The sequence below is a fragment of the Leuciscus leuciscus genome, assembly GCF_965113295.1.
Source record: "Leuciscus leuciscus genome assembly, chromosome: 16".
In the NCBI taxonomy this organism is placed as follows: domain Eukaryota; kingdom Metazoa; phylum Chordata; class Actinopteri; order Cypriniformes; family Leuciscidae; genus Leuciscus; species Leuciscus leuciscus.
Genome location: NC_138740.1, coordinates 16,644,871 through 16,670,380, shown reverse-complemented (window position 1 = coordinate 16,670,380; position 25,510 = coordinate 16,644,871). Strand labels below are relative to the sequence as shown.

Here is a 25,510-nt window from a genome sequence, read left to right as displayed (position 1 = left end):
GTCGCCTTTCTTGGGCAGGAGGGTTAACACTGCTCTATGGCAGCTCAGAGGCAGCTGTGCCCGTTTGCATAAAGCACCTTAAGTGTAATTTTCCCTTAAGTTCGCCCTTATGTTTCCCTTAAACCTAAGGGTGTTGCAGAAAAAAACCCTGAAATGTTACTTAAGGGTTTCTTTAAGTGAAACGTCATAGACACTTAGAATTTCCCTTAAATGCTGTTTTTTCACTTAAGTAATCCCTTAAAAAGCATTAAGTGTTGCATAAAACCCCTTAACGGTAATTTCCCTAAGTATAACCTAAGGTTTGGAAATTGTAACCTTAAGAGTAACGCGGACAAAAATAAGACGACATGGCTGAATTTATGGAACCAGCTGAAGATCATTGTGTGCCAAGAAAAATTTTTAGGGATAGGGAGAACCCTTTGGACCATCTTAGCGATGAAAAATTTTTGCAAGAATACCGATTTGATCAAAGCGCAATATTTGACATCGCTAAGTCACATCATCACACATCGCAACCACTCTTTACCTGCGGTGTTACAACTGCTTATAGCACTACGTTTTTTTGCAACTGGGAGTTTTCAGACGGTAGTGGGAGAGATGTTTTCCACGTGCATAAATCGTCTGTCAGCAGAGTGGTTCACCGGGTTGCGGGGGCTCTTTCCCGTCATTTAAACGCAACGGTCACGTTCTTCCCACTGTTTCTGTTTTTTTTTTTGCAGTTACATTGGGATTTAGTTTGCTTTTCAAAATTGTTTTTCTTTTACCATATTCGTCAAGAAGAATGCATTTCTCCTCCTCTGTCCAATTAGGCTTTCTTTTTTTTGTTTTCTTTATCCATTCCGATATCCTAGCCTACTTTATTTGATGAAACTGCGAAATTGCTAGTGTTAGTGTTTTGCGTATCTATGGCAACAACAGACTTTTGTAATGTGAATCCAGGATCGCTGTTGTGAAACACTTAAAAGGTTTCCCTTACCTAAGAGAACCGTTTAAGAGATTATATGCAACACCCTTAAGTTATTCTCTTAGGTAAGGGGAAATCACCTAAATATGATACTTAAGGGAAAAACTTAAGGTGCTTTATGCAACCGGGCACTGGCCTTCAGCCAAGCTTTCTTTCAATGCCTCCAGCAGGTCCTCTCTCAATTCTGACCAGAAAGACTAATAAAAGTCTACTGGCAGGCAGTCAATGTCCGGTGCCTTTCCAGACTCCATTCCTTGGAGGGCCTTGTAAACTTCACCCATGCTCAAAGCACCAGAGATCTCAGCATTGACTTCCTCAGACACCTGGGGTAAGTCGTTGAAAAATTCACTGTCACTCCTGCATTCCGCCCCAAGTCAATTTTTATTCAAGTTTTCATTTTAAAAAAAACTGCTCTCTTACGAATGTCCACAGGGTCTGTTAATAGTCCTCCAAACTCAGAACGCAGAGCATGGATGGCTCCAAGTAAAAAAAAAGGATCTGGATGGATCATCCATCTGGTTTACACTCTGGAACCTCAACCTGACCAAAGCCTGCTGTGTTTTAATACCCACTACATAAAAAAATAAATTAAAAAAACTGCTCAGAGACACAAAAGCTGAGGATCCAAATGCAGTTTTACATTTACACACATTTACATTTAGTCATTTAGCAGACGCTTTTGTCCAAAGCGACTTACAAATTGGGACTAAATTAAGCAAGTCATCGTGAAGAGGCAAAAAACAACACAAGAAGTGCTCAAAATACGAAGTTCAGGCATTATTCAGAGTAGCATAAGCCCGATAAGGGAGAATTTACAGGAATATACACATATATATATATATATTTTTTTTTTTTTTTTTTTTTTATGAGGTTAAGTGCTCACGGAAGAGAAGAGTTTTCAGCTCTTTTTTGAATGTTGTCATGGATTCTGCATTCCGAATGCCGGTGGGGAGATCATTCCACCAGCATGGAACTGTGAATGAGAATGTTCTGGAAAGTGATTTTTTGGCTCTCTGTGATGGGACCACGAGACGTCGCTCGTTGACCGATCGAAGGCTTCTGGTAGGGATGTAGACTTGTAGGAGTGAGTGAAAGTAGGAGGGAGCTGAGCCTGTGACAGATCTGTAAGCAAGCGTCAGTGCCTTGAACTTGATGCGAGCAGAGAGAGGTAGCCAGTGCAGTGAGATGAACAAAGGAGTGACGTGGGCCCTCTTGGGCTCGTTGAAGACAAGACGAGCTGCAGCGTTCTGAATCATTTGTAGAGGTTTAGTTGCACATGATGGAAGTCCAGCCAGAAGAGCATTGCAGTAGTCAAGCCTAGATATGACCAGGGCCTGGACAAGAAGTTGTGTTGCATGCTCAGTTAGGAAAGGCCTGATCTTCCTGATGTTGTGCAGTGCAAACCTGCATGATCGAGCTGTCTTTGAAATGTGATCTGTGAAGGTCAGCTGGTCATCAACTGTTACTCCAAGATTTCTGACCGATCTTGATGGGGTGATTGATGATGAGTCTAGCTGGATAGTGAAGTCGTGTTGCAGAGACGGATTGGCAGGGAGGACGAGAAGCTCAGTCTTTGCCAGGTTGAGCTGCAGGTGATGTTCCTTCATCCATGTCGAGATGTCCGCCAGACAGCTTGAGATCCGTGCAGCTACTGTGGGATCATCTGGTTTAAATGAGAGGAAGAGCTGTGTGTCATCAGCATAGCAGTGGTAGGAGAAACCTTCAATAAGGAGTTTTATTGAAAGGGTAATCCACAATCGTAGTCGAAAACAGGCAAAGGTCATAAACACCAGGTAATCAGTCCAAACAATAACAGGGTCACAGGGGTACAGACAAAAACAGAGAGAAAAAAAAAGACAAAAGAAAAAAACGGCAGAAGATTTTTATAATAAAAAAAAAAGATAGACGCAACCAGGAGAATGCTCAGAATTGCAGTGTTACACTAGATAAGACTTCATAATGAATGACTGATATAAAAGGCTTATATAGGGTGAGTTAATGAGCTAATGATACACAGCTATAAACAATCATGGTTGATAAGTCTGGGCAGTGAGCTATGGGTAATGTAGTCCGAGATGGTGTGGCAATAGTTTGGTGAGGAGTGCCATCTGGTGGCTACTCCAGCTGGTGATCATGACAAAATTAGGCAACTTTGTTCTTTTATTTGACAAAGAATGACAACTGGGCACCAGTTGACTCAGCCAATTCTTGAAGTTGTGAAATGTCGGTCTCCAAGATGTTCATACTCAAAGTTGTCTCTCTAGTGGCGTTTATACTGTAAACAGAATCGCTTTATTTGGGCTTTCCCAAAATCCCACCACTGTCGTAGAGACTTAAAAGATATACCCTTGTGGTCCTGAATTCATCCCAAAACAGTTTAAACATATTTTTTAAAATACCTGTCACTTAACAAAGTAGTGTTTAACTGCCAGTATGCATTCCTTGGTTTAATGGAGTTTAAAAACACAGAACACTGCACCATATTGTGGTCAGAAAAACTCAGTAGGGTAATTAAACATCTTCTTACAACGTTACAGTGATGCTTAAAAACATAGAACCAGTCCAATCTTGCCAGCGAAATCACACTGTCACGAAAATGAGTCCAAGTATATTGCTTTTGTTTCTCATAAACTGTCTCCAAACATCACATAACTCGTGTTTTGAGAAGCTAGATTAACCGATTACGAGAGTGCAAGTGAGGTTCAATATGATTTATATCCAAGTTCAACACTGTACAGTTAAAATCACCACCCAAGGATAAATATTCTTCTACACAGCATTTTTGCAAAACAGAACACAGAGTATTTAAAAACAACATTATTTATATTGGTGCAGTTGGAATGTACACACAAATAAAAACAAAATAAAAATTTCCAGAATTAGCTCTTACTTTTAAAAGCCTACCTTTAACTACTTCATCAATCTGATAAGAAGTCGGACTGAAACTCTTAGCAAAAAGAATAGCAACCCCTCTTTTAAGTGAGGTGTTGTGGCTCAAAACAAAGACCCCATCCCACTCCTCAGCCCATTCAGCAGCAAAGGTGGGATCAGTAGTTTTTGAAAAACACTTTTTGGCCAATGCTGATATTTGAAATCACCAAAACAAACACGTCCCTACCCCAAAATGATCTCGCCCCTAATTTGATAGCTCCACCCAACACTCACGTACACGACCGTAACCCAGGCAACGACTATGGCGGAATCTGCTGTACCTGCAGGCCGAGGGTAAGTGAAAGCAATGTGTTACTATGGTAATCCATGTCGAATGTGTTTAAGTAGTAATGTGTGTTTTAACAAATGGTTCAGCTCCGTTTCAAGTGGAAGATGCTCAACACCCACAAAGTTATCATGATCAACTCGATAGCATGAGCACGACAGTCGTAGTAACGAATATATTACAACTATAACAAGATTAGGGGGTTATATATCGATACCTAAATGAGGAACCAAAGGAAACGAACATTAGGAGAAGCCTATATTATCGTACTTTTCAGACACACTTTGGGAGCCGACGCTTGAAACAGACAGAGGTTTAAACGCGTCAGGCTTAAATGTGTCTTTTTCATAGCTGAATCGAACGACAATAATATCGCAAATGAAAAAACAAGCAAAGATGACACACAAGCATATTCAAGCAATGGCCAGCATATTAGTTCTGTGAAACAAAGATAAACAATGTTTCTCACCTATCAAGAAGAAATAAAGCAAACTCAGCGTCCGATGTTAGGCCTTCAGCTCCTTGAGTTCTCTCCAGCGCTGGTAAGCTTCTCCGATATTAACACGAGTTCTACCTCTTGCCTGATCGTAAGCCTTCTTTTTAATTTTAAGTTCCACAGACATTTTCCTCTTTTGTTTTTTATCTGCCATCTCTCTTTCTGTAGTCATTCGGCTAATGTCTGTGCTGTGTGCACTGAGCACTCTCTCCTCCCCATCATTAGTAGATACGCCCCTTACTGCTGATTGGTTACAAGTTTGTTTTGGTAGTTGGTCCATGACAGTTTTCAATGGTGTTTAAAAAATATATACTGATCCCACCTTTAAGTCGCCATGCTTTTCTTGCAACATAACAACATATTTTACTTTTTTGTTTAACCACCTCAAACACTTCTGCTCTTTTTCTCATTTCTCTTACTCCATTTACATTCAAAGTTGCAATATTCACTTCACTCATGTTTGGAGAAAGGAAAGAGATTAAGAAACATAGCAGCACTCCACACACACCAACCACATTAATAGCTAGACTATTAAGCTTTCTCACTACCTTCATTGGCATTGTCAGAAGTGAGTTTTCTCATCTTTTTTCATCGATATACCTCCTTGCTTGTAAACAAACATTCCAACATAAAAAGCTTGGTTTTATCAACAAACTGTTTTGTGTCAGAAAAATACTCATTTACATGCACCCCTCTCCTGTTTTTAATAGCTTTTAGGAAGAGTTTAATGTCATCCACTTCATAACTGCAGCTAGAGAAGTCACTCTGAGAGAGACTGACGCTAGAATTAGAAGTACTGTAATCTTGTACTTAATATAAAATTCTTCTTAAATACTTCTTCAGAACATCTATTTACGCTACGCCTTGATGCACTAGGCTACTTCTGACATCACAAGTTGTGTTTTAGGCATAAGTGGAATCCGTATGTTCTGATTTTCTGACCGTTTCTTTTGTGGGTAGCATGACGGCCCCACGTGTGCTGTGCACGCTTTGAGTTTCCCATTAATGGGATAGTGGGGTAGAAATTTTCAACCGGTGATAATCAAAGTTAAACATGACATTTATTATAAAACCAATATAATTAATGCATCACACTTTTGAATTTACCTTCAATTGTTTTATCTTCAAAAAAAATTTATAATTATTTTAATAATAATTCAAAATTGTATTCATTATAAATATGTACTATAATAAATTATATGATTATTATTAATAATATTACGGTATAAATGTATAATTAAGAAAGTTAATCATTTCTGAGGGATCAAGGCCAATATAAACTCCTCTTGTTTCTGTTTGGTATTGTAACTTAACTTGACCTGACTAGAACCCTTGCAGGACTCGACTTGACTTGCATGAGGTGAGCCACTGACTTGACTTGACTTGCTTGGTTTGTGTGCACTGTGACTTGAGACTTGCTTGAGACTTGAACATGTGTGCCTTGCTCCAGAGTCCAACCTCTGCTATTTATCTTCATTTCTTTTGTTCAGCATCTGAGTCTGCTGCATACTTGAATCACCTATCAGCGCAGATACCTGTATGACTAAAACAAGTCAAAACCTAGACATTAAGCAAGAAAACAAGAAAGACAACATGTAGATATAAAATACCCTATTGAGATCTTTGCCCGATTAGAATGGAATGCATGTTTTATCTGTTTGCCTAAAATTGTCTTGGCATTCATCTTTAAATTCATCTAAGAATGTCAGACAAAAACACGAAAACATTGTGTCAACTGACCGAAAACAAAGCCTTCCTATGCACACATACGACATAAATAGACTACAAACAAGTAAGTGTGTTTTTAATAAATGTAATCTACTTGTGTCTTTTTAGTGTCAACTTGTGTCAACTAGCCTACCTATTTTCCTGTTTTAACCTTAAAAGGTTATGTGTGTAATATTTGCAATGGTAAAATACATACAGTATTTGAGCTTAATATGCAGAGGCAACCATAAGGAAGACATTTGTAGGCTAAAATGTTTAAAATGGGTAAACACTGTGAACCTGTTGCTCTTTCACATTTCTCTGTTTATTTTGCATTGGCTGGTTAGCAGGGTTGCCAAGTCCTCTGGTTTCCTCACAGAATTGCTTGAAGCGGAAGTTGCAATAGTTCTCTCCGAGTTATCCGAGTGAAACGGGTTTTTTTCGAACAAGAAAAAAATGTAGGGCGGGACTTTCTTTTTGTCCATCGGGAATTGGACATGGAAAAAAAAAAACATGTTTACAGTTGTGGTGTTTTCACCCTTTCACAAAAAACCCTCCATGTGGTGTACAACTAACACTCAAACTTTGTTCTTCTTCTTTTTCATTACTCAACAATTTACCACTAGAGCCCCTAGTGGTGCAGTTCCACATTACATGTGTTATAGTAGCAATTACCATGAATTGAACATCACCTTTTGTATACTTCTCAACACAACAACAGCCTGGTACAAAAAGTGGTTTGGCTAATTTTGCCCTTCATGACAACTGTGAGGGGAGTGCATTTTTTTATAATTCATCCATTAAAATTATATTAAGCATAAAAGTTCTGCATAATCAAGGGCATGACCATTTGAGTGACATGTGGATTGTTTCTGCTGTCACTACTATTCATTTTTCTGCTGTCTGTTAGCCGTCACGTCACCTCAGCTAATCCTGCCTCTTTGCCCATTTTTGAGTGACATGCCGTGACGCGTTGCCAAAATGGCGACGGCCGACTCCGCCCACTTTGGGCAAAAAAAATGCTTCTTCATAAAAACCTATGGGTGACATCACGGACACTACGTCCATTTTTTTTTTTTTACAGTCTATGGGTTTGCTATTGCTGTGATATCATGTGAGTGACATATTGTCCCGCCCCATATTGCAATATCCCATTAAAAACAAGAATTGTTTTGATTTCACTGTGAATTTAAACTGTTGCTGTGGGTTGATTTTTGTTCTTCTGTTTAAAGGTCTGAATTGTATTTGACTGAAATGCTTGATTTGAAATATTTTACCCATTTATATTTTACCAATTATAAAACTGTGCTGGATGATGAGTTTTGTGAGGAAGGGGCACTGGTGTAGAGCCTTTTAGCTCCTTTATGAAAACAGACAGTTTCCTTTCAAAGATTCAAAGGACTTGGCAAGCCTAATTGAGTATGTCTCAATTTGGAAGGTTTCGTAACTACACCATCTGGAAACAACATGTTTTTTCCATATTCAGCATTATTGGTTTGACTGCAATGAGACTATTGGACGAGAATAGAACGGATCTGGATTATGACATCACTGTCTTCTGCAGAAATGAACTAATTTAATAATTGATGCTCTTTACAATGGAGTTGAATCAACACTGAACTGACTTCAGCTGAACAATGATATTGTTCTTTTAGAACTCTGTATGCACCATTGAATCATTTTCCTGTTATCACTGTAAAGCTTCTTTGAAACATTCTGTATTGTATAAAACATTATATAAATAGAGGTGACTTGACTTGACCTACTTGGCTTTTAGCATCCTGACCAACAGTGTTGCCAACTGTTTTCAATGGAAAGTAACTAATGCCTAATCCGTGCTCACACACTGTATTTTTATACACTATATATCCGAATGTCCAATAAAGCTGTTCTCTTTTACATATTTTCTGTCAGACAATGGAAAGACTATGACTGACTACATTATCCATCAGTCCAAAAAGTCACTAAATTGGCAACACTGCTGACCAACATAAACTCAAATCTGAATTTAGCAACATTGGCCCACCAATGTTGTGATTTTGCGCGCAAGACTATATTTGTTTAACCAAGTGAGGATGGGGTTCAGAAACCACTTTGAAAACAGTAATTTGGTCAGAATTTCCGTTGGTGACACTACAGTATGCTGCACATATGACACAAAAACACTGACACAACCCAGTGAACTTCTTGTTCATTAACATGCAGGTTTTATTGTAAATCCAGGATTTATGCTTAAATGGAAAACTCAAAAGTGTGTCAGCTCCCTTTCACCCAGAAAACAAGGGGAACTTCAGACAGATTCAAGAGAAAAGTGAAAAAGCACTGCTGTCCATTATTTGCTCAGCAAGAAAGGGAAAGCTCACATTTTCCCTAGAAATCTCATGCATGCAGTTTTACTTCTGGTTACTTACATAAGATTGGACCCATGCCAAATATTTCAAAGTAATTTAGCTCTAATCACTTCCTTAATGGTAAAGTGTCTATCCTAGGTAACCATGCACGGGTTGATTTCCCCAAATATAAAAAATAAAAATCCCTGCTTAAAAAAACAGCATAGTCATTGTTCCTACCAGCATGGTCTTTCTGGTGAAGTTGGTTTACCATTTTTATTTTAAAACCAGTAATTTAGATAAGCTATCTTGTTGGCTGATGTTATTTTTGGAACACAGCTTTAACTCAGCTATCCAGACAGTTTCCTTCTTTCATCCTGTTGTGAAAGAGTTCACAAAGAGTTTCCTGTGTTTCCTGTTAAGGAAATAAAGAAACAGAATGTTTCCCTGCAACAGAGACATTTCAAGGTCAAAACAAAAATGTTCATGTCAAGAGGGTGAAAACAAATTGTGACTCTTGCTATGAATTATATTCCTTAACTTAAAAAATATTTATGGGCTGTTAGAATGACATATATAGACAGCCTATATCTTTACTGATTTCTTTGTGTGTGTAAACAAATAATGTTTATGCACAATGCAATAGTATTATCATACTATGTCAAGTATGTATAGGCTTGTATAGTATATACAAATAAAGTATGAAGTTGAAAAACAGTAAAAAAAATATATATACAAAAAGTACAAATTATTCTTAAATACATAATGCAAAAATTGTTTCACAAACTATATTTATGTATAGACTAAAACAGCTATTTAATTAATTTAATTTATAATTTATTGGTTTTGTCTGAATGTTTTATGGTCACCTTCCTTATGGCGCCATCCATTGGTTGTAAAAGGCATTACGGACATGGCTCTAAAGAAATGTTATCCAGGCTAAACAGCAAGCCCTGGCCCATTCTCTTATGTTCTTGAGGACCAGGTTTTGGAACCACTGTTATAAAGTCTGTTAAAATGCATTCAGGCAGGTTTCTTCTCAAAAACTCTTAGAATTCATCTCAGTACATGTGTTCCAATGTCATTAGAGGATCTACAATCGTGCAGATGTGTGCTCTGATGCACAGGCTGCATGTGTGTTTTAACTCAAAATAATTCATGAATGGACACTTAGCAGTAGACTGTGAGACCAAATATGCATTTATAAGATCAAGGAAAATACAGAATGACTTGTGGGAATTGGTAGAAAGGGAAAAGAAGTCAGAAGTTTGCTCCAAACTAGATAAAGTGGATGTTGAGCTTTGCTTGTATATTACAAGTTAGGGCAGTTCAGTTGAATATTTCTTTGATGAATGAACTCATTGTTCCCACTATTCCACAAGCCAAAAGACTGTCCAGAGAGTTCTGGGGAAAGATCCTCCAGGTTTTTCTCTAAAGCAGGAAAGAATGTAAGGGATGTTACATCCATTTCTAATTATAAGAAAGCTGTACCTCCTTTAAGACATTTTCTTCTTGTCCCCTTGTAATGATCAATGTTTGAAATGCACACTACAGAAATTTCGGTAACACTTTGCATTTACATTAAGGTTAGCTACACTAACATTAGTTAACGTTAGTCAATGCATTAACTTATATTAACTAACAATGACCAACACTGTCACAGGATGGCATGTAGTAAAATCCAAAGGATGATGCAGAATGAACAATATATAATACAGAGAGAACAAGAATACTATATATACACGATGTAATATAAACACAAGACAATGAACTGAAGAAACTTCAATAGACAGGAAGATGATGATTAACAGAACAGAGAACAGGTGAGAACTAATTAGCATAGTAATAAACCATGACAACTAATAAATGACTAGAACTCAGACAAAAGGTGACAATGAAAACTAAAGACTGAGGGTACATTTACAAGACAGTGATATTCTCAAAACATAAATGTTTTTCCTTTGCGTTTTTTTTTTTTTTTTTTGGATAGACAATGTATCCGTGAAAACGATTAATAACGTTGTATTACGCTACCAGGCCAGTAGTTGGCGAGTGGTTGGCATGCGCATGACTTCATCGTTTTCACAAATTCAGGTTTTTGTAGTTTACATGGAGTCGATATCGTTTTCGAAAACTTGAACTTTGAATCCCATTGTTAAAAGTTTGCCTTTTCAGACAAAAACTCATAAAAAGTTTTACGTTTTTAGTTGAAAATGGTGTTGTGTATACAGCCTCTGAATGTGTTAATAAAATATTGAAATTAACATTAACTAGGATTAATAAATGCATTAGAAGTATGTTTTTATTGTTAGCAACTGTTGTTTTGCCATTATTTACTGAACTGTCTTTCAACTAACTTTTAAGTCTTCAAAATGAAGCTGACATGCAAGGTAGAACCCTTAAAGGGATAGTTCACCCAAAAATGAAAATTCTGTCATCATTTACTCACCTTCAAGTTTTTTCAAACCTGTGGCGCTTTTCTAAGCGGGTTCATAAGGATAACTATAATGTATGGCGGAATAGCACTTTTGGGAATACTTCGACTAGGCGCAGTAAAAAGTCACGCCTGATCCTCTTCCCACTATTGACAGAAGTGAGAGGAAGAGGATCAGGCGTGACTTTTTACTGCGCCGAGTCGAAGTATTCCCAAAAGTGCTATTCCGCCATACATTATAGTTATCCTTCTTAACCCGCTTAGAAAATCGCCACGTTTTATTTTGTGTCACCCTACTTGGTCGTGTAACTACTCGTGTAACTGTTTTTAAATAGGGAAAACGTTGATATGTTTGGTCACTTCTAAATTCATTGCTTTTAGATACCATTGAATATGCTGGGCTAAGCTAAGTGCTATCAAAGTGTCGCCGCGCGCCAGAGCAATTAAGTGCACGCACTGAGATGAGAGAGGTATGTATCAACTCGTCTTAGTTAAGGGAATAACATAGTTTAATATGAAAAAACGGTGGAGTATCCCTTTAAGGTTGTCATGCCAACAGTGGCTCCATTGAAAATACAGGGAGTGACAGTCAGCTGCTGCACTGAAGTTCATTGGCCTTGCCTTCAGTGGTTTGAATGCTCACACGAACAAAAAAACCTGAACTTAGAACTGGATTATTTAAATTCAAACCAAATAGTTACAAAGAAACTGTGTTTGCATTTTTTCTATCTATCCATCTATCTATCTATCATTTCACTTGTTCAAGCATTTGAATAAACAAAATTCAAGGGACAAGAAGATACTGATTGCAAGTGTTTTTTTATTTTATTATTATTTACTTTTTTTATCTTAGCCAACATACTATACACATTGAGAATAATCTTGATGGTAGTAAATGTACATATAGGAATGTCAACTGAACTTAATTTGAGGTTAATTTAAACATTGCTGAGGGACTGATAATTAAAGTCATAAGTCATAATGTATCGAACACTCAAATAAAATGTTATACAAAAGATGATTGCCATTATAACATGCTTTCGAGATGCATACTCAATTTCATAAACAACATAGCAGCTGTTAATACCCGAGGGATTTTTTGCTAACATGTGAAAAGTTAGTCAGATTTATGAGCGTCAGTCCTTATGTGTCAAAACTAATTTAGATTGCATGGCTAAGATCCAGAACATCTGAGTCTATCAATAAAATATCCTTAATGAAAAGCACAAATGGACCATAACATCGTAACTATAGTTTGACTGTGAATTTTGTACACATACTAATAGGAGCTTTCACACCGGAGGAACCTTTTCATAGTTCCTAGAACTATTGGAGGAAGTACCCAGGAACTAGGAACAATTTTAGTTCTAGGAACTTCTTTTGGAAGAACAAATTTAGCTCCTACTTCAGAGTAGGGTCTAAAACTACCGGAACTACGAGTGATGTTAATGTACACTGATTGGCCGAACGCACGTGAAACACCAGCACACACCATTTTTTTAAAAAGAAGTGTAAACACACAGATTATAGCCTATGTATTTACTCCAGAAACTAACTTCACGAAAATGGAGTGATAGATGGAACTCTTAAGCCGCCTTACTGAACACTACAAATGACAGCCGTCGGACCGGAAGTCATTCATTTCCAAAGGAGAGTCGTATGGGAGCTGCGGGGAGTTCCGATCATGTGCGTATGCGGAAATTACGGATACGATTTGAGCTTCGATTTGAGCTTCGGATGCGTTAAAATATCTGAACTAGACCGTATGCGACCGGTCGACCCGATGTGATGTATTCTAATCAAAACTATGAGCGCAAAGCTAGAATTACCAATTACCAATATACTTTAACGTAAACGCTATTCCTGCAAAATGGCGGTTATTAATAATTATGGCTGAAAAAAAATATTTTATCATTATTAAATCAATATTTATAATGATTAGCTCTATAAAATCGACTATTTTTTTATTTTAGATGTATTGAGGGTAATTTGTTTTGTGTGGTTATATTCATGCATGCATTACATTCATTAAAATCATTCATTTTACCATTGTGAATAGCCGAGGGTAACGGTTGCATCACAACCAATTTCAAAGTTCCGTGCGGCTGACACCAGGGGGCAAAATGTGACAATCGAATGCGAATGTCGTGTGCAGTGGAAAGTTGGCTTTAAAGCTGCAGTCGGCAAGTCTGGCAGATTGAGTCGACTTAGCCAAAATTGTGAATGTTTACAACTCTCATGCCCCTCCCCCACTACCAGCGAGCACCCTCCCATCGAGTTTGTGCTCGTCAGTGCGTGTGCACCATGTTTTCTGTGAACGCGTCCGTCTCTTCAGCATCGATCAACACCATGGACTCGGAGGTAGGCTGCCCTGGCTAATCTACCCATAGATAGCAATAACCGAGGAATTGGAAGCTTGTTAGTAGATTTTCTCTCCGCCATCACGCGTCGTACAATCCAACACACATGCGAACTTCAGGCGTGTGCATGTGATATTAACGTGCGCGACTCAGCGCAAGGTGGGAGTGGGATCTGTGGTGTGTGCACGACCTGTGATTGACAGTCAGATCTCACACCCCCCAGCGCTGATTGGACCCGATGATCCGGGAGCGGTGGATTTTTGCAAAACAAATAACCCGCTCCAGGTGGAGTTAGAAGCTCGTTTTTTTTTCTAAAACCACTTTATTTATGTTGTTCTGTCGGATTATAGTGTCAATTTCACTGAAAATCAAACAAAAATTGCCGACGGCAGCTTTAACCTTTACGCTAAGGAGAAAATCCAACGCAGCTTTGAGGGAACCAAGCCAAACATGATTTTGTATTTCTGCTCAGCTAGCAACACTGAACATCAACCACACGGCATACGCTAATACCTTTTCATATACTTTCTAGTGTCTACTTTCTTTGTATAACATTTCTATCTAATAATGTATTAGATAGGACTGTTAGACAGATAGTAAACTAATAAAGACTGAGAATGCGAGCACTGTTAGCTCAGACTCGGTCGTTCTCAGCGACGTCAAAATAAAGGTTCGCCGCACCGTCAAAATAAAAGTCACAACAAGCGCGACTTACGTCACTTCAGAGTACCTACTGGCAGTGCGAATGCAACCAGGAAAATGTTCCTAAGGGAACCATTAGTTCTCTGGGAACCACCCTTTTGACTAGTTCCTAGAACTAAGTTTCTAGAACTACCCGGTGCGAAAGCCCCTAATGTTTGAGTTTGTATTGATGTTTTTTGCTCCAAATGCCCATTTAAGTGAAGATATGTAAAATATTTATTTTTTGTTTATAGATTTGGGCTAAAATGAGCTCATATGAAGTCGCTGATCTCTCATTTGTTTGCTTTTATGAATGTATGTCTTTCTCATACCCTTTTCAAGTCACTTGGGTTCAGCACTTTCCCAATGAAAAGAAGTGCCCCTGATGGCTCATCCCTGACTAGAAAGAGGAAAGGCCGGTCCACGCGATACGTTAGAGCCAGCGATTGGCCTTTGGCGGTAGGGGTGGTGCTGGCATACTCTGCACCCTCTGGAGCTGTCTCCATGACAACCTTATGTTGGACGCCATTTAACTTGACTGGCTGACTGGTGATTTTGATAAGGTCTGTCTCTGCCAACCATTCAGACAGACCTAAAAAGAGGAAAATGATTAGTAACTATTTACAGTAACAATTTTATAAGAAAACAAACTGATTAGCTAGCAAAAACTGTGGAATGGTGGTTGTCTCTCACCCAGGTCAGAGAGGGAAGGCAGCAGGTCTGTTCTGTAGCTGAGTTTGATAACAGGAAGAGTAAGCAGCACCTGCACTGCGTGGAGGGTATTGGAGAGGTCCTGGACAAATTCAGCTGTAAGTGCTTCCTCTATTAGAGTCAGATTCTGAGTCACCTCATCAGGCAAGAAGAAATACATGCTCACTCCATCCTCCATAGGAACCTGGGCTATCTGTATGAGATGAGCACATAGCAAATAAATAAAAAAGTATAGATCCCACATACAGTACTACTCAAACTTGCATCATTGCTATGTTTAGGTCAACTGACCTTCTTAGGCTTACAAAAAGGCAAATGTATCAGCCAATTTAACTCATTAAGAGTATTTACTGCTGTTTATAATTAAAAGGCAACACCTACATACATACAGTAGCCAATATATAATTCAAAATGAGAAAAAAAATGACTGCACATTTCTACAGTTGCATTGGTAACTGAAATGCATGGTGCTGCCTCCACACCACTGGTACCCCTTTTCCACCAACAATAACCGGGTGCTGGTTCAGAGCTAGAGCTATTGTCAGTTCGGAGTTGGTTCGACTGACGAGCTTACTAAGAACCGGTTTGCGTTTCCACCGGCCAGAGAGCCACAACAGAGCTATATCTTACGTCACTGCATACGTATCATGTTGCCCAGCAACGCGCGTGCGGCAGCGCCAAACACAAACACACCAGACTTGTTCGAGATGCATCGGCTTCTCGCAGAACGATCAGCACATGAAATCAAAGCACTGCGAAAGCGATCAAAAAGCACAAGGAGTCGTATGATCTCCAAACACTCCCGCAGCTCTGATCGGTCCACGCTGCTCCGATGCATCTCGAACGAGGCATCAACAATAATAGACGTTGCGTTACTATGGATGCTCATGGGTTTGCGAAAATAAATCGGCATTCAAACACGGCGAATCCAACGCGTTCGTGCAGCTCGCCGTAACTTACATAGACGGATATTATAATCGAGCTGCTATTAGCTCGACTAGCTGCTATTTAAAAATGGCGGTCACAAGTTTCTCTTCAGTCTTGTTGGCCACGGTAACCCCGCCCCCAGCCTCTGACGCAAGCGGTTCTTTCTTGGCTCCGTTCTAGACCCTGCAATGATTTGGTGCTACTTAAGAACCAGTTTTACTGGTTCGGAGCTGGTGCTTTGGCGGTGTAAAAACAAAGAACCGATTTGAAACTAGGCTCTGGCTCCGAACCAGCACCAGCTCTGCCTTGGTGGAAAAGGGGTATGGGTGTCAGTGTAATTCCATGATGACCTTTTTTTTTTTTTTTATGATGATGACTTGACAAAAACTTACTGAGTGCACCTTCAAAGTTGGCATGAAACAGAAGTTTTGATAGTCTTTTCTTCCCTATTGTGACATAAACTTACTTGCCAAAAAAAAAACACTTTTTGGATTTAAATAGGCAAATCCTTAAGAGTCTATAACAGGATCATTATTACAGTGAATTATGTTTATAGCATGTTATATTTTTGGAGACATTTATTTTAACCCTAACAAGATCTTGACCAAAAATGTATGCACCTCTTGATGGAAATAAAAGTTGTGACGTTATTTTCATAAATGTTTGGTCAAGATCTTGTATCGACAATGCAAGAGTCAAACACTCTGTAAAGTCTTCTCCAGCACATCCCAAAGAAGACTTTCAATGATTTTAAGGTCTGGACTTCTCATGTGTGAAAATTATTCTTCATGCTCCCTCCCAACCATTCTTTCACAGTTTGAGCCTGATGTATCTTGGCTTTGTCAATCTGGAATATGGCCATGATGTGTCTTGCTACATGCTTTTTTAAGAAAAGAAAAGCTACACACTCCATCAATTAGGGTTAAAAGAACTGTTCATGACATGCTAGAAACATGATAATCACTGCAATAATAATCCAATCATAGACTCTTAAGCATTTGCCTATTTAAATCCAAACAGCGACTTTTCTTTCTCAGTGAGTGACATGTTGTCCCACCCTTTTGCCAGCAAACAAGTCAAGAGAAGGGAGATAGTTGCAAGAGGGAGGGGAAGTTACTAAAATAAAATATTACAAGGGCATTTGAATTTTGAAAAGTAATGTACAGGGATAATCATCATAATATTATAAATACTGCCGTATTCTATAAAAAAATAGAAACTCCATTTCCAATTCTGACATTATGTGCTGTCATATGTATGTTGCATGACTTTAATCAATGGAAGGTGAGATAAACATCAAAAAACACAAAAGGAGTTATATAGCAGATGCAGGCGTGTTTTTTTTGTTTTGTTTTTTAAATCGCTGCTGCTGACGGGACTTGCTACTGCCTATACATACGTACAAGACACGCTGCTGCTGTACAAAATAGAATACATAAATTACCCCTCCTTTGAGCAGGTGACAATGGAGACTGAACAATACAAGCCAAGTGGATGTCATTGAAAATCTCCCATAACGCAGGTAACAAAGGAGATGACAAAGGTGATGATTCAGTCCCCTCCCAGAAGATCTACCACCAAAAGTGGTTGTGTATTTCAGTTCTGTGTATTTGTTTTCAATCAATTTCATGTGCTGTTCAGTTACCTTGGTTTCTCATTTTTTGATTCAGGTGTGTCTCGTTTTATGATTAGTTTGCTTAGGTATTTAAGCTCTGTGTTTATTTCAGTTGATTGTCAGTTTACTTTGTATTTTAACCGGTTGTTCTGATCCTGTTTATTAGAAAAGTATTTTGTTTCTAGTGATTTGTTTGAATAAAAGGACCGTTTACTGTTGCACCCAGATCCTTTCCTCATATTATTGGCAACCGCTTGTGACAACCATTAATATTAGTGCTATAAAACACTCCATTCTGCGGATTAGATTATGGCATTATTAGCAATAATGAATATACCATTAGATCAATGAATTAATGAACATGAGGGCATTATACGTGATTAGGGCCGGATTTACCTCATATTGTGAAATAAGCTAAATGTATTTTGCCCCTGACCCCAGTAGCTTACATTTTTGCTAACATTGCTATTTGAATTTGCTATACATGCTGCTGCTGTATTTCACTTTACAAGTTCACATGCCAGCAATGCTTTGACAGCTGCTTATTTGCTAAGAAATTCACTCTAAGCATTAAAACGGGACTGTTAAAATGATAGATGATTTTAAACCTTGTGTATGGTTACTTCATAAGGAAGTAATAAAGCAGACCACGCAATATGCATGGCGATATAGCATAAGAAAGACCGTTCACTTATCTTAGATGATGAAATTCAGAGGATTTCTGAAAGCACGCTGCAACTGCTACAGAAAATGCTGACCAGTATTTGAAGGTAGAGCAGCAAGCCCATTGGCTACTGATACAGCAGGAACCAATCAGCTGTGCCCTATAGAGAATGATGTGATGGCAAGCAGATTGAGTTAAGGACCCATCAGCCTGCGCCATCTAGAGTTTCATGACAGAACTTTATAAATAGATATTATCAAAGTTACTATTATTTGTGTTCTGTATTCCAAGTCTTCTGAAGTCATACAATAGCTTATTGTGAGGAACAGTCCAATTTTTAACTTGTTATCCACCAAAAATACTGCCTTCAACCCTAGCAGCAGTACAATCATTTTCATATTTCCACATGTTCAAATGTGGCATGTTCACAATACAATTGTGTGATGTTTGTGTGCAGTTGTATGGAATGTATGGAAACCTTATTGTATTGGTACTCGTCTACATCTACCTTTCATTATGTATTATATTATATTACATATTTGTTATTATTATACATCACACACATACATACATACATACATACATACATACACACTATATATACATATATAGGCTATAGAGAAAGAGAGAGAGAGAGAGAGAGAGAGAGAGAGAGAGAGAGAGAGAGAGAGAGAGAGAGAGAGAGAGAGAGAGAGGGAGGGAGAGAGAGAGGGAGAGATAGAGCTACTTAATATTTTTTGCGGAAACCATGATATATTACCATTTAAAAGTTTAGGTTAAGATTTTTTTTTTAAAGAAAAAAATACTTTTATTCAGTAAGGGCACAATAAATTGATCAAAAGTGCCAGTAAACACATTTATAATGTTACAAAAGATTTATATTTCAAATAAACGTCTCTATTCATCCAAGAAAAAAACAATTTATCACGTTTTTCACAAAAATATTAGGCAGCAGCAAAAAAAAAAAAAAATTAAATCCATAATTAATAATAGAGCACCAATAATAATAGACAACTGACAAATAGTACATGCATAATACAACAGGTACTGATACCGTGCAGCCAAGGTCAGGGTCAATACCCATCTTCACTGGGTAATTCTCCTGCTCCATCATGGGAATGAGAGTTGGCGCTTCTCCATCTCTTTGGAAGTTCTCCATCTTATTAGCTTTGCTGAACCTAGTTATCCATTTACCTGCAAAAAAAGAGTCAATAAAAAGCACTCATATCACTGCTGGGAGAAAGACATAAATCTCAAACACTTAATGAAGATTCATTTTCAATAACATTTTAAATGTCACAGCAATGTCCCAATAAACCAATAGCTCTCAATTTAAAAAAAGTTAACCCTCTGAGGTCTGAGGTGTTTTTGGGGTCCTTGAGATGTTCTGACATGCCCTGACATTTGTGCTTTTTTCAGTTGCTTATAAACATATTGATGGAAAAGGTGTAATTACACTCTATTTAGCACAAACAGGGCTACCATAATATGTGAGCAACATGTATGTACATGTTTGTATTTTTGAGAGAATAATGTTTATGCATGGTTATTGAAAAAACTAAAATTTTAAGTTTCTTAAATAAGGCCACAAAACACATACTAAATATGTGGCAATAAGACTTGTGACTAATAGATGTTGTCGCCTAGAGTTTTTTCTTCAAAATTATGTGAAAATCATCCTGCCTAATAATTCACATAAAACAATACATAGATTTAAATTTTGTAAGACACTTTTTGTTTGGAAAGGCAATATGCGAGTGGGCGTCAACGATCCAACACCATCATGCATATTTAGTGGTTCGCACCTGAGGAGACAATGGGACCCGCATACTTAATGAGCCATTCATTCAGGTGTGTCACTGAGCCACAAGAAAGAATGCAAGAGCAATATATATATATATATATATGAAGAGTTCAGATGCAAAAGCCTCTAAGTGCCATCTGAAATTTTCTTCTAGAATGATCATTTTTATCAAGCTCGTATATTTAAGTTCAGTAATTTCACTTAAATGACAATTAATAGGTAATTTCCATTGCCATTTAAGTGAAATTACTGAACTTAAATATACGAGCTTGATAAAAATGATCATTCTAGAAGGAAATTTCAGATGGCACTTAGAGGCTTTTGCATCTGAACTCTTCATATATATATATATATATATATATATATATATATATACCAAATTGGTTCACAGTTGGAAGCATCTCAATTTTTATTTTTTTATTTTCACAAATTGTGCTTGCAAATTGCATAATATCCAAGGAAAACATGTCTAGTAATGTTAATTCTCATACTGTATTTTCAGTTTTGGATGTATCCTCTCCCCAAATTTGTCACTAATAAAACACAATAAAAATTATTTAAAGAAAAGGCTTATATTTACCTTTTAATAGTTTGTTTACATCTACCATGTACATATATTTTTTTATTAAAAAGGTTACAGTTACAACAACAATTCAAGTGTAATCTTTCTTTGTAAAAACTAAAGTATACATTTTATCATACATATTTAAAAGTTAAGGATTCATTACTTTGAATATAGCCTAGGCTACATTGGAACAAACACTATAACATATTATTTGATGACTTTATTTTTGACAAAACATACTATATTTAACATATGAGCAAAAATTGGCAAACAAAAGCTTATTTGAGGTGGCAGATATTTTACAGAAAAAATGTATTCATGGGTTTCATCCGGTCCCTTTCCACAGGTGTATAAAATAAAGCACCTAGATTATGAATGCAGACTGCATTGTGCTTGATTAAAACACCTGTGGAAAGGGACCGGATGAAAACCATGAATAATCTATCCAAAACTAGTCAACGAAATGTTGTCTTTCATATGTCTGTAACATAGGTCTTTTGTTTTTATTATAAGAAATATAAATGTTAATTTGCAGTTTAATACGTTGCTTATACAAATACATTTTATTTCAACATATTTCAGTAGATTTTTACTCATCTCAATATAGCAATACAGTTTGCTAAAAGCGGATCATTCATTCACACACAGAAACACGATTCAAATTTAAACTGTCTTTTTGTGAGTTGTGCTAAACAGCGCGCATCTCTGCCGTTCATTCATTCACACACAGAAACGCGATTCACTTGAGAATGAAAAAAACTTACTACAGTATTCCTCAGCTCAGCTGCATCTGCTCCTCGAAATACCAGCACTTCTGAGGTACATTTTCCATTATTATTATTACGATAGTATTATTCCTCACAGCGCTGCGAGACGGTGTAAACAAGTACACTTATCTGAATAAACTTGATGTGTTTTCTCGAGCTGATATGGGGGCGTTCACAGTTTGCATGGATTGCCTCAGTCATTTGCATTTGAATAGCGCGCGCTCTCCGTGGGCGGGGTCATATTAAAAATAATGAGCTGAGATGAGAATGACTGACATCTCTCTCTTTTCATGCATATTACATAAACTGAGAATATTTGTTTTTTTATATAAATTACTTAATTTAAAAGAAGAGAATTCAAGCTTCATGCCTGTGTGTCTGTATGCCTGTTTGACTGAGTATTCGCTGAGTTATTGTTCATTTTCGGACGCGTTTCAGAATTGACTTCACTGACAGAGAGAAAGCAGAACTCACATCATGTTCATTTTTCTTTATTTGGCAAAAAGCACAACACTTTGTTTTTATTGTGAGTATACACAAAAATAATACACACTTAACAGGATCGATTGATGTATGAAACTTGTTTGTAAAATCAAAGTCAACAGAGTATTTGGAGTCTCGTCTGAACTGATAAGAAAAAAAGCGAGCTGGTATCGCCGGCGATACCGCAGACCCCAGGGCGTTAATATGCATTGCACATTTTCATGCTCACATTCATTTTGCTATGAGTGGTCCATCTCCTCCCCCTATATACTGTCTCTGTTAAAGTACATACTCTATGAGACATATAAAATAGCAGGAGAAAGAATCAGAGTCAATTTACCTTTGAAGGAGGCTGCTCCCACAGGCAGCAAAGCTGTTTTACGAGAAAGAGGGGAAGGAACAACTTGTTCCACTTTTCCGCCAGTCTGCTGTTTAAACCAATCATTAACAGTCTTGAGGTCCCGCGCTCCACCGCCAAGAGTTTGAGGCCGGACCCCGTATTGCTTCTCTACACTGTTGAGGTATTCCAGCCTGAGACGGAGATCTGAAACACACAGGGATGAAAGAACACATGTACAGCTCTTCTCTCTATCACTTGTACAACAGCACTTTAGGTCGTAATTTTTTGAGAATAGAGTTCAAATTATTAGAATAAAGTTCCTAATAAGCAAAATAAAATCCTTTATTATTCTCGTATTGGTACAACTTTGTTCTCGTAATTTTGACTTGAATCTCACAATGGTTTAACTTTTTATGATTTTTTATTTATTCTCAAAATATTACAACTTTAATTTCATATTGCTAAGACTTACATGAATACAGTTCTTGTATTTCTATGACTTTGATCTAATAAGTTTGACTATATTCTCAAAATATGACAACTTCAGTCTCACAATGCTATGACTTATTTTTCTAAATATCATGACTTTTATCTTGTATCGCCACAATTTTATTCCCGTAATTTTAACTTTGTTCTCAAAATATTATGACTTTATTCTCGTAATCTTCGATTTTTGGGGGGGGTTCGTGGCACCAATATGCTGCCGTACTCTTGAACACATGCAAATACACCCATTTCAAAATGACAAACAACCCACTTCTAGCCAAAAGGATCCGTTCTGCTGACTTGAAGCCTTTGGCAGATGCCCTGAGTGAGGAGAGAAGGTCTCTCAGCGTGTCATGGAGCTGACTGTCTTGCAGGGTGTGATAGCGGAGAGCCCTGTAAATCTGTTTCTCTGCCCGTTCAGATGCCCCTATGACAGATAATACCAAATTTAAGATTGCTGAACTCAAGCCTTAAAAATTGGGTGATTGTCCCCGCAGCAAGAAAAGCATAACCTTCCATAGTGGAGCAGAGCCTCACCCATTGAAAGCTGCGTGAATGCTGCAGAGATACTCATGGGGGACAGGAAGACGCTGGCCTTGGGGTCACGTGCTGCCAGCTGACGGAACAGGTTGTAGCCAAAATCAGAGGTTGCAGCAGCCAGCTTGGTGCGTGGTGTGGTAAAAAGGTCAACCACCTCTTCCTCACCTTCAGGCTCCGCTCTGTCTGTCTGTAGAAGGATTGGACAGTTACAGACAGTGGAATGACATAAGAAGAGAAAGCATCTGAGGACTCATGAAGTACTTACCAACTGTGCATGTGAGAGGGAGAGAAGACTCCATAAACCAAACAGCAGGACTACCTTCTTCATCCTGATAAATATAAAGATAGAAGCTGTGAATCAGTGATGGCAACTCCATGTTTTGTGACAGATTAAAAACTTGCAGATCTTGTTGCTTATCATCTAAAAAAAAAAAAAAAAATCTTGACACCAACCTCTTAATATATATATATATATATATATATATATATATATATATATATATATATATTAGATAAACTTATTTGTATTATCCAACAGAATGAATAAATACCATCTATTTAATACTATATATATCCATTCAAAATAATATTTCTTTATTCCTAAAATGTTTTGGTCTAAAGTCATTTTTTATGATCTATATGATTTATGATATAGCCTATGATCCACAAACATTTGCAATAAAACGGAAAATATAAGTTAACACCCCATCCTTTCCATAAAACCTTTAACTTTAGGAACAGGTTCAAGAATTGTTCCTGCAGCAGTTTCCAACAAGGCCTAAAACTTTCCCACGTTCCTTCAGCACATCTGGTTGCCATTAAACTTTCTTGCTGAGATCGTTTTCATCAATGGAAAAAAAACACTAATATTTTCACATTCATCTAAATGGCTCCCTCACTGCATCTGCCACGCAAGTAAAAGAGCTGAGTGTTACTCCGTAGCCACTGGGCTGAGCTTCACATTCCACACCTACAATCTGAAAAAGTAATATTTGTGAAACTTTGCATGCAGTAAAAAAATAAAAAATAATTATCATTAGGAGGGGGGAAAAACTTTAGGAGGAAAGATATGGAAATTATAGGCTATAGCAGTTTTTAAACTCTTTTTTACAGAAGATTCCTATCCCCAAAAGCAAACTAGATGTTTTGTTTATAATACAATATGCTGAATTAACAAACAACCAGAACAGTCCTATTAAAGAAGAGAACTCTGCCGCTAAAAACATATATAATAATAACTTTAGGAACAGGATCAAGAATTGTTCCTGCAGCAGTTTCCAACAAGGCCTAAAACTTTCCCACGTTCCTTCAGCACATCTGGTTGCCATTAAACTTTCTTGCTGAGTTCTTGTTCATCAATAGAAAAAAAAAAAAAAAGTCACTAATATTTTCACATTCATCTAAATGGCTCCCTCACTGCATCTGCCACGCAGTAAAAGAGCTGAGCGTTACTCCATATCCACTGAGCTTCACATTCCACACCTACAATCTGAAAAAGACATATTTGTGAAACTTTGCATGCAGTAAAAAATAAAATAAATAATAATCATTAGGAGGGGGGAAAAAAAACTTTAGGAGGAAAGATATGGAAATTAAAGGCTATAGCAGTTTTTACACTCTTTCTTACAGAAGATTCCTATCCCCAAAAGCAGATAAAAAAGAGATGTTTTGTGTATAATACAATATGCTGAATTAACAAACAACCAGAACAGTCCTATTAAAGAAGAGAACTCTGCCGCTACAAAAAAAAAAAAAAAAAAAAAAAAAAAAATAATAATAATACATTTTACAATTTATATGAAATAACAGTTTCTAAGATTACAACATGTATATATTGATTTTTAAAATGGTCTGACCTGTTTTCTCCTTCACTGTCGTCTCGTGCAGATTCTCAGCTCACAGCTGTCTTCGCCAACTGTGCTCGAGCAGATGCATCAGCAGTGTTTGTTTCAGTGAAGAATCCCGCCCTTTGCTGACGCTAGAAGGTGGTCTGAAACTTCTGAGGAGATAGGCCCAGTGGTGAGGAGGGTTGACTAGAGTCTCGTATATGTTCTGTTCACCAAAACATTTGTTCGGATTCGTACTGATCGTTGACAACATGTGTGACAACGGAAAAAAAATCTTTTTTTTTATTTTTTTTTTAGATTAAGTAAGTTATTACTTTTATACAGGTCATAATACAGAACCATTTACTTAAGCATTAGAAAAAAAAACTCTTGTTTCGTTTATTTTTAGCATTTTGTTATAAAAGAAATAATGTACTGAGAAACAGACTTCGATTACTAGGCCTACATTTATTTTGGATAGTTTTGTAATTTAGCTTTATAGCAATGTAATTATATGTGCAATTGTTTATCTGCACGTTTAATAATTAGAGGGGGATTGGGTTATACCAGGTTGAGATGCATTTACACAGGTC

At 37.4% G+C, this 25,510-nt stretch overlaps 1 protein-coding gene and 1 long non-coding RNA gene across 2 annotated transcripts; both read right to left on the bottom strand.

Moving 5' to 3' along the window:
• Nucleotides 1-698: 698 nt before the first annotated feature.
• LOC309477449 lies at nt 699-10,225 on the bottom strand. The gene is made up of 2 exons (XR_014198640.1): nt 4,651-10,225; nt 699-2,627 (listed from the first exon to the last, which is right to left on the bottom strand). It is a non-coding gene; the product is annotated as an uncharacterized lncRNA (long non-coding RNA).
• Nucleotides 10,226-11,948: 1,723 nt separating this feature from the next.
• On the bottom strand, nt 11,949-25,059 carry serpinf1 (serpin peptidase inhibitor, clade F (alpha-2 antiplasmin, pigment epithelium derived factor), member 1). The gene is made up of 8 exons (XM_082140745.1): nt 24,948-25,059; nt 23,357-23,420; nt 23,089-23,278; nt 22,823-22,978; nt 22,066-22,269; nt 19,161-19,300; nt 14,883-15,093; nt 11,949-14,781 (listed from the first exon to the last, which is right to left on the bottom strand). Exons 2-8 carry the CDS (start codon nt 23,417-23,419, stop codon nt 14,516-14,518), a joined length of 1,230 nt encoding a protein of 409 aa, XP_081996871.1. The 5' UTR covers nt 23,420; nt 24,948-25,059; the 3' UTR covers nt 11,949-14,515.
• Nucleotides 25,060-25,510: the final 451 nt, after the last annotated feature.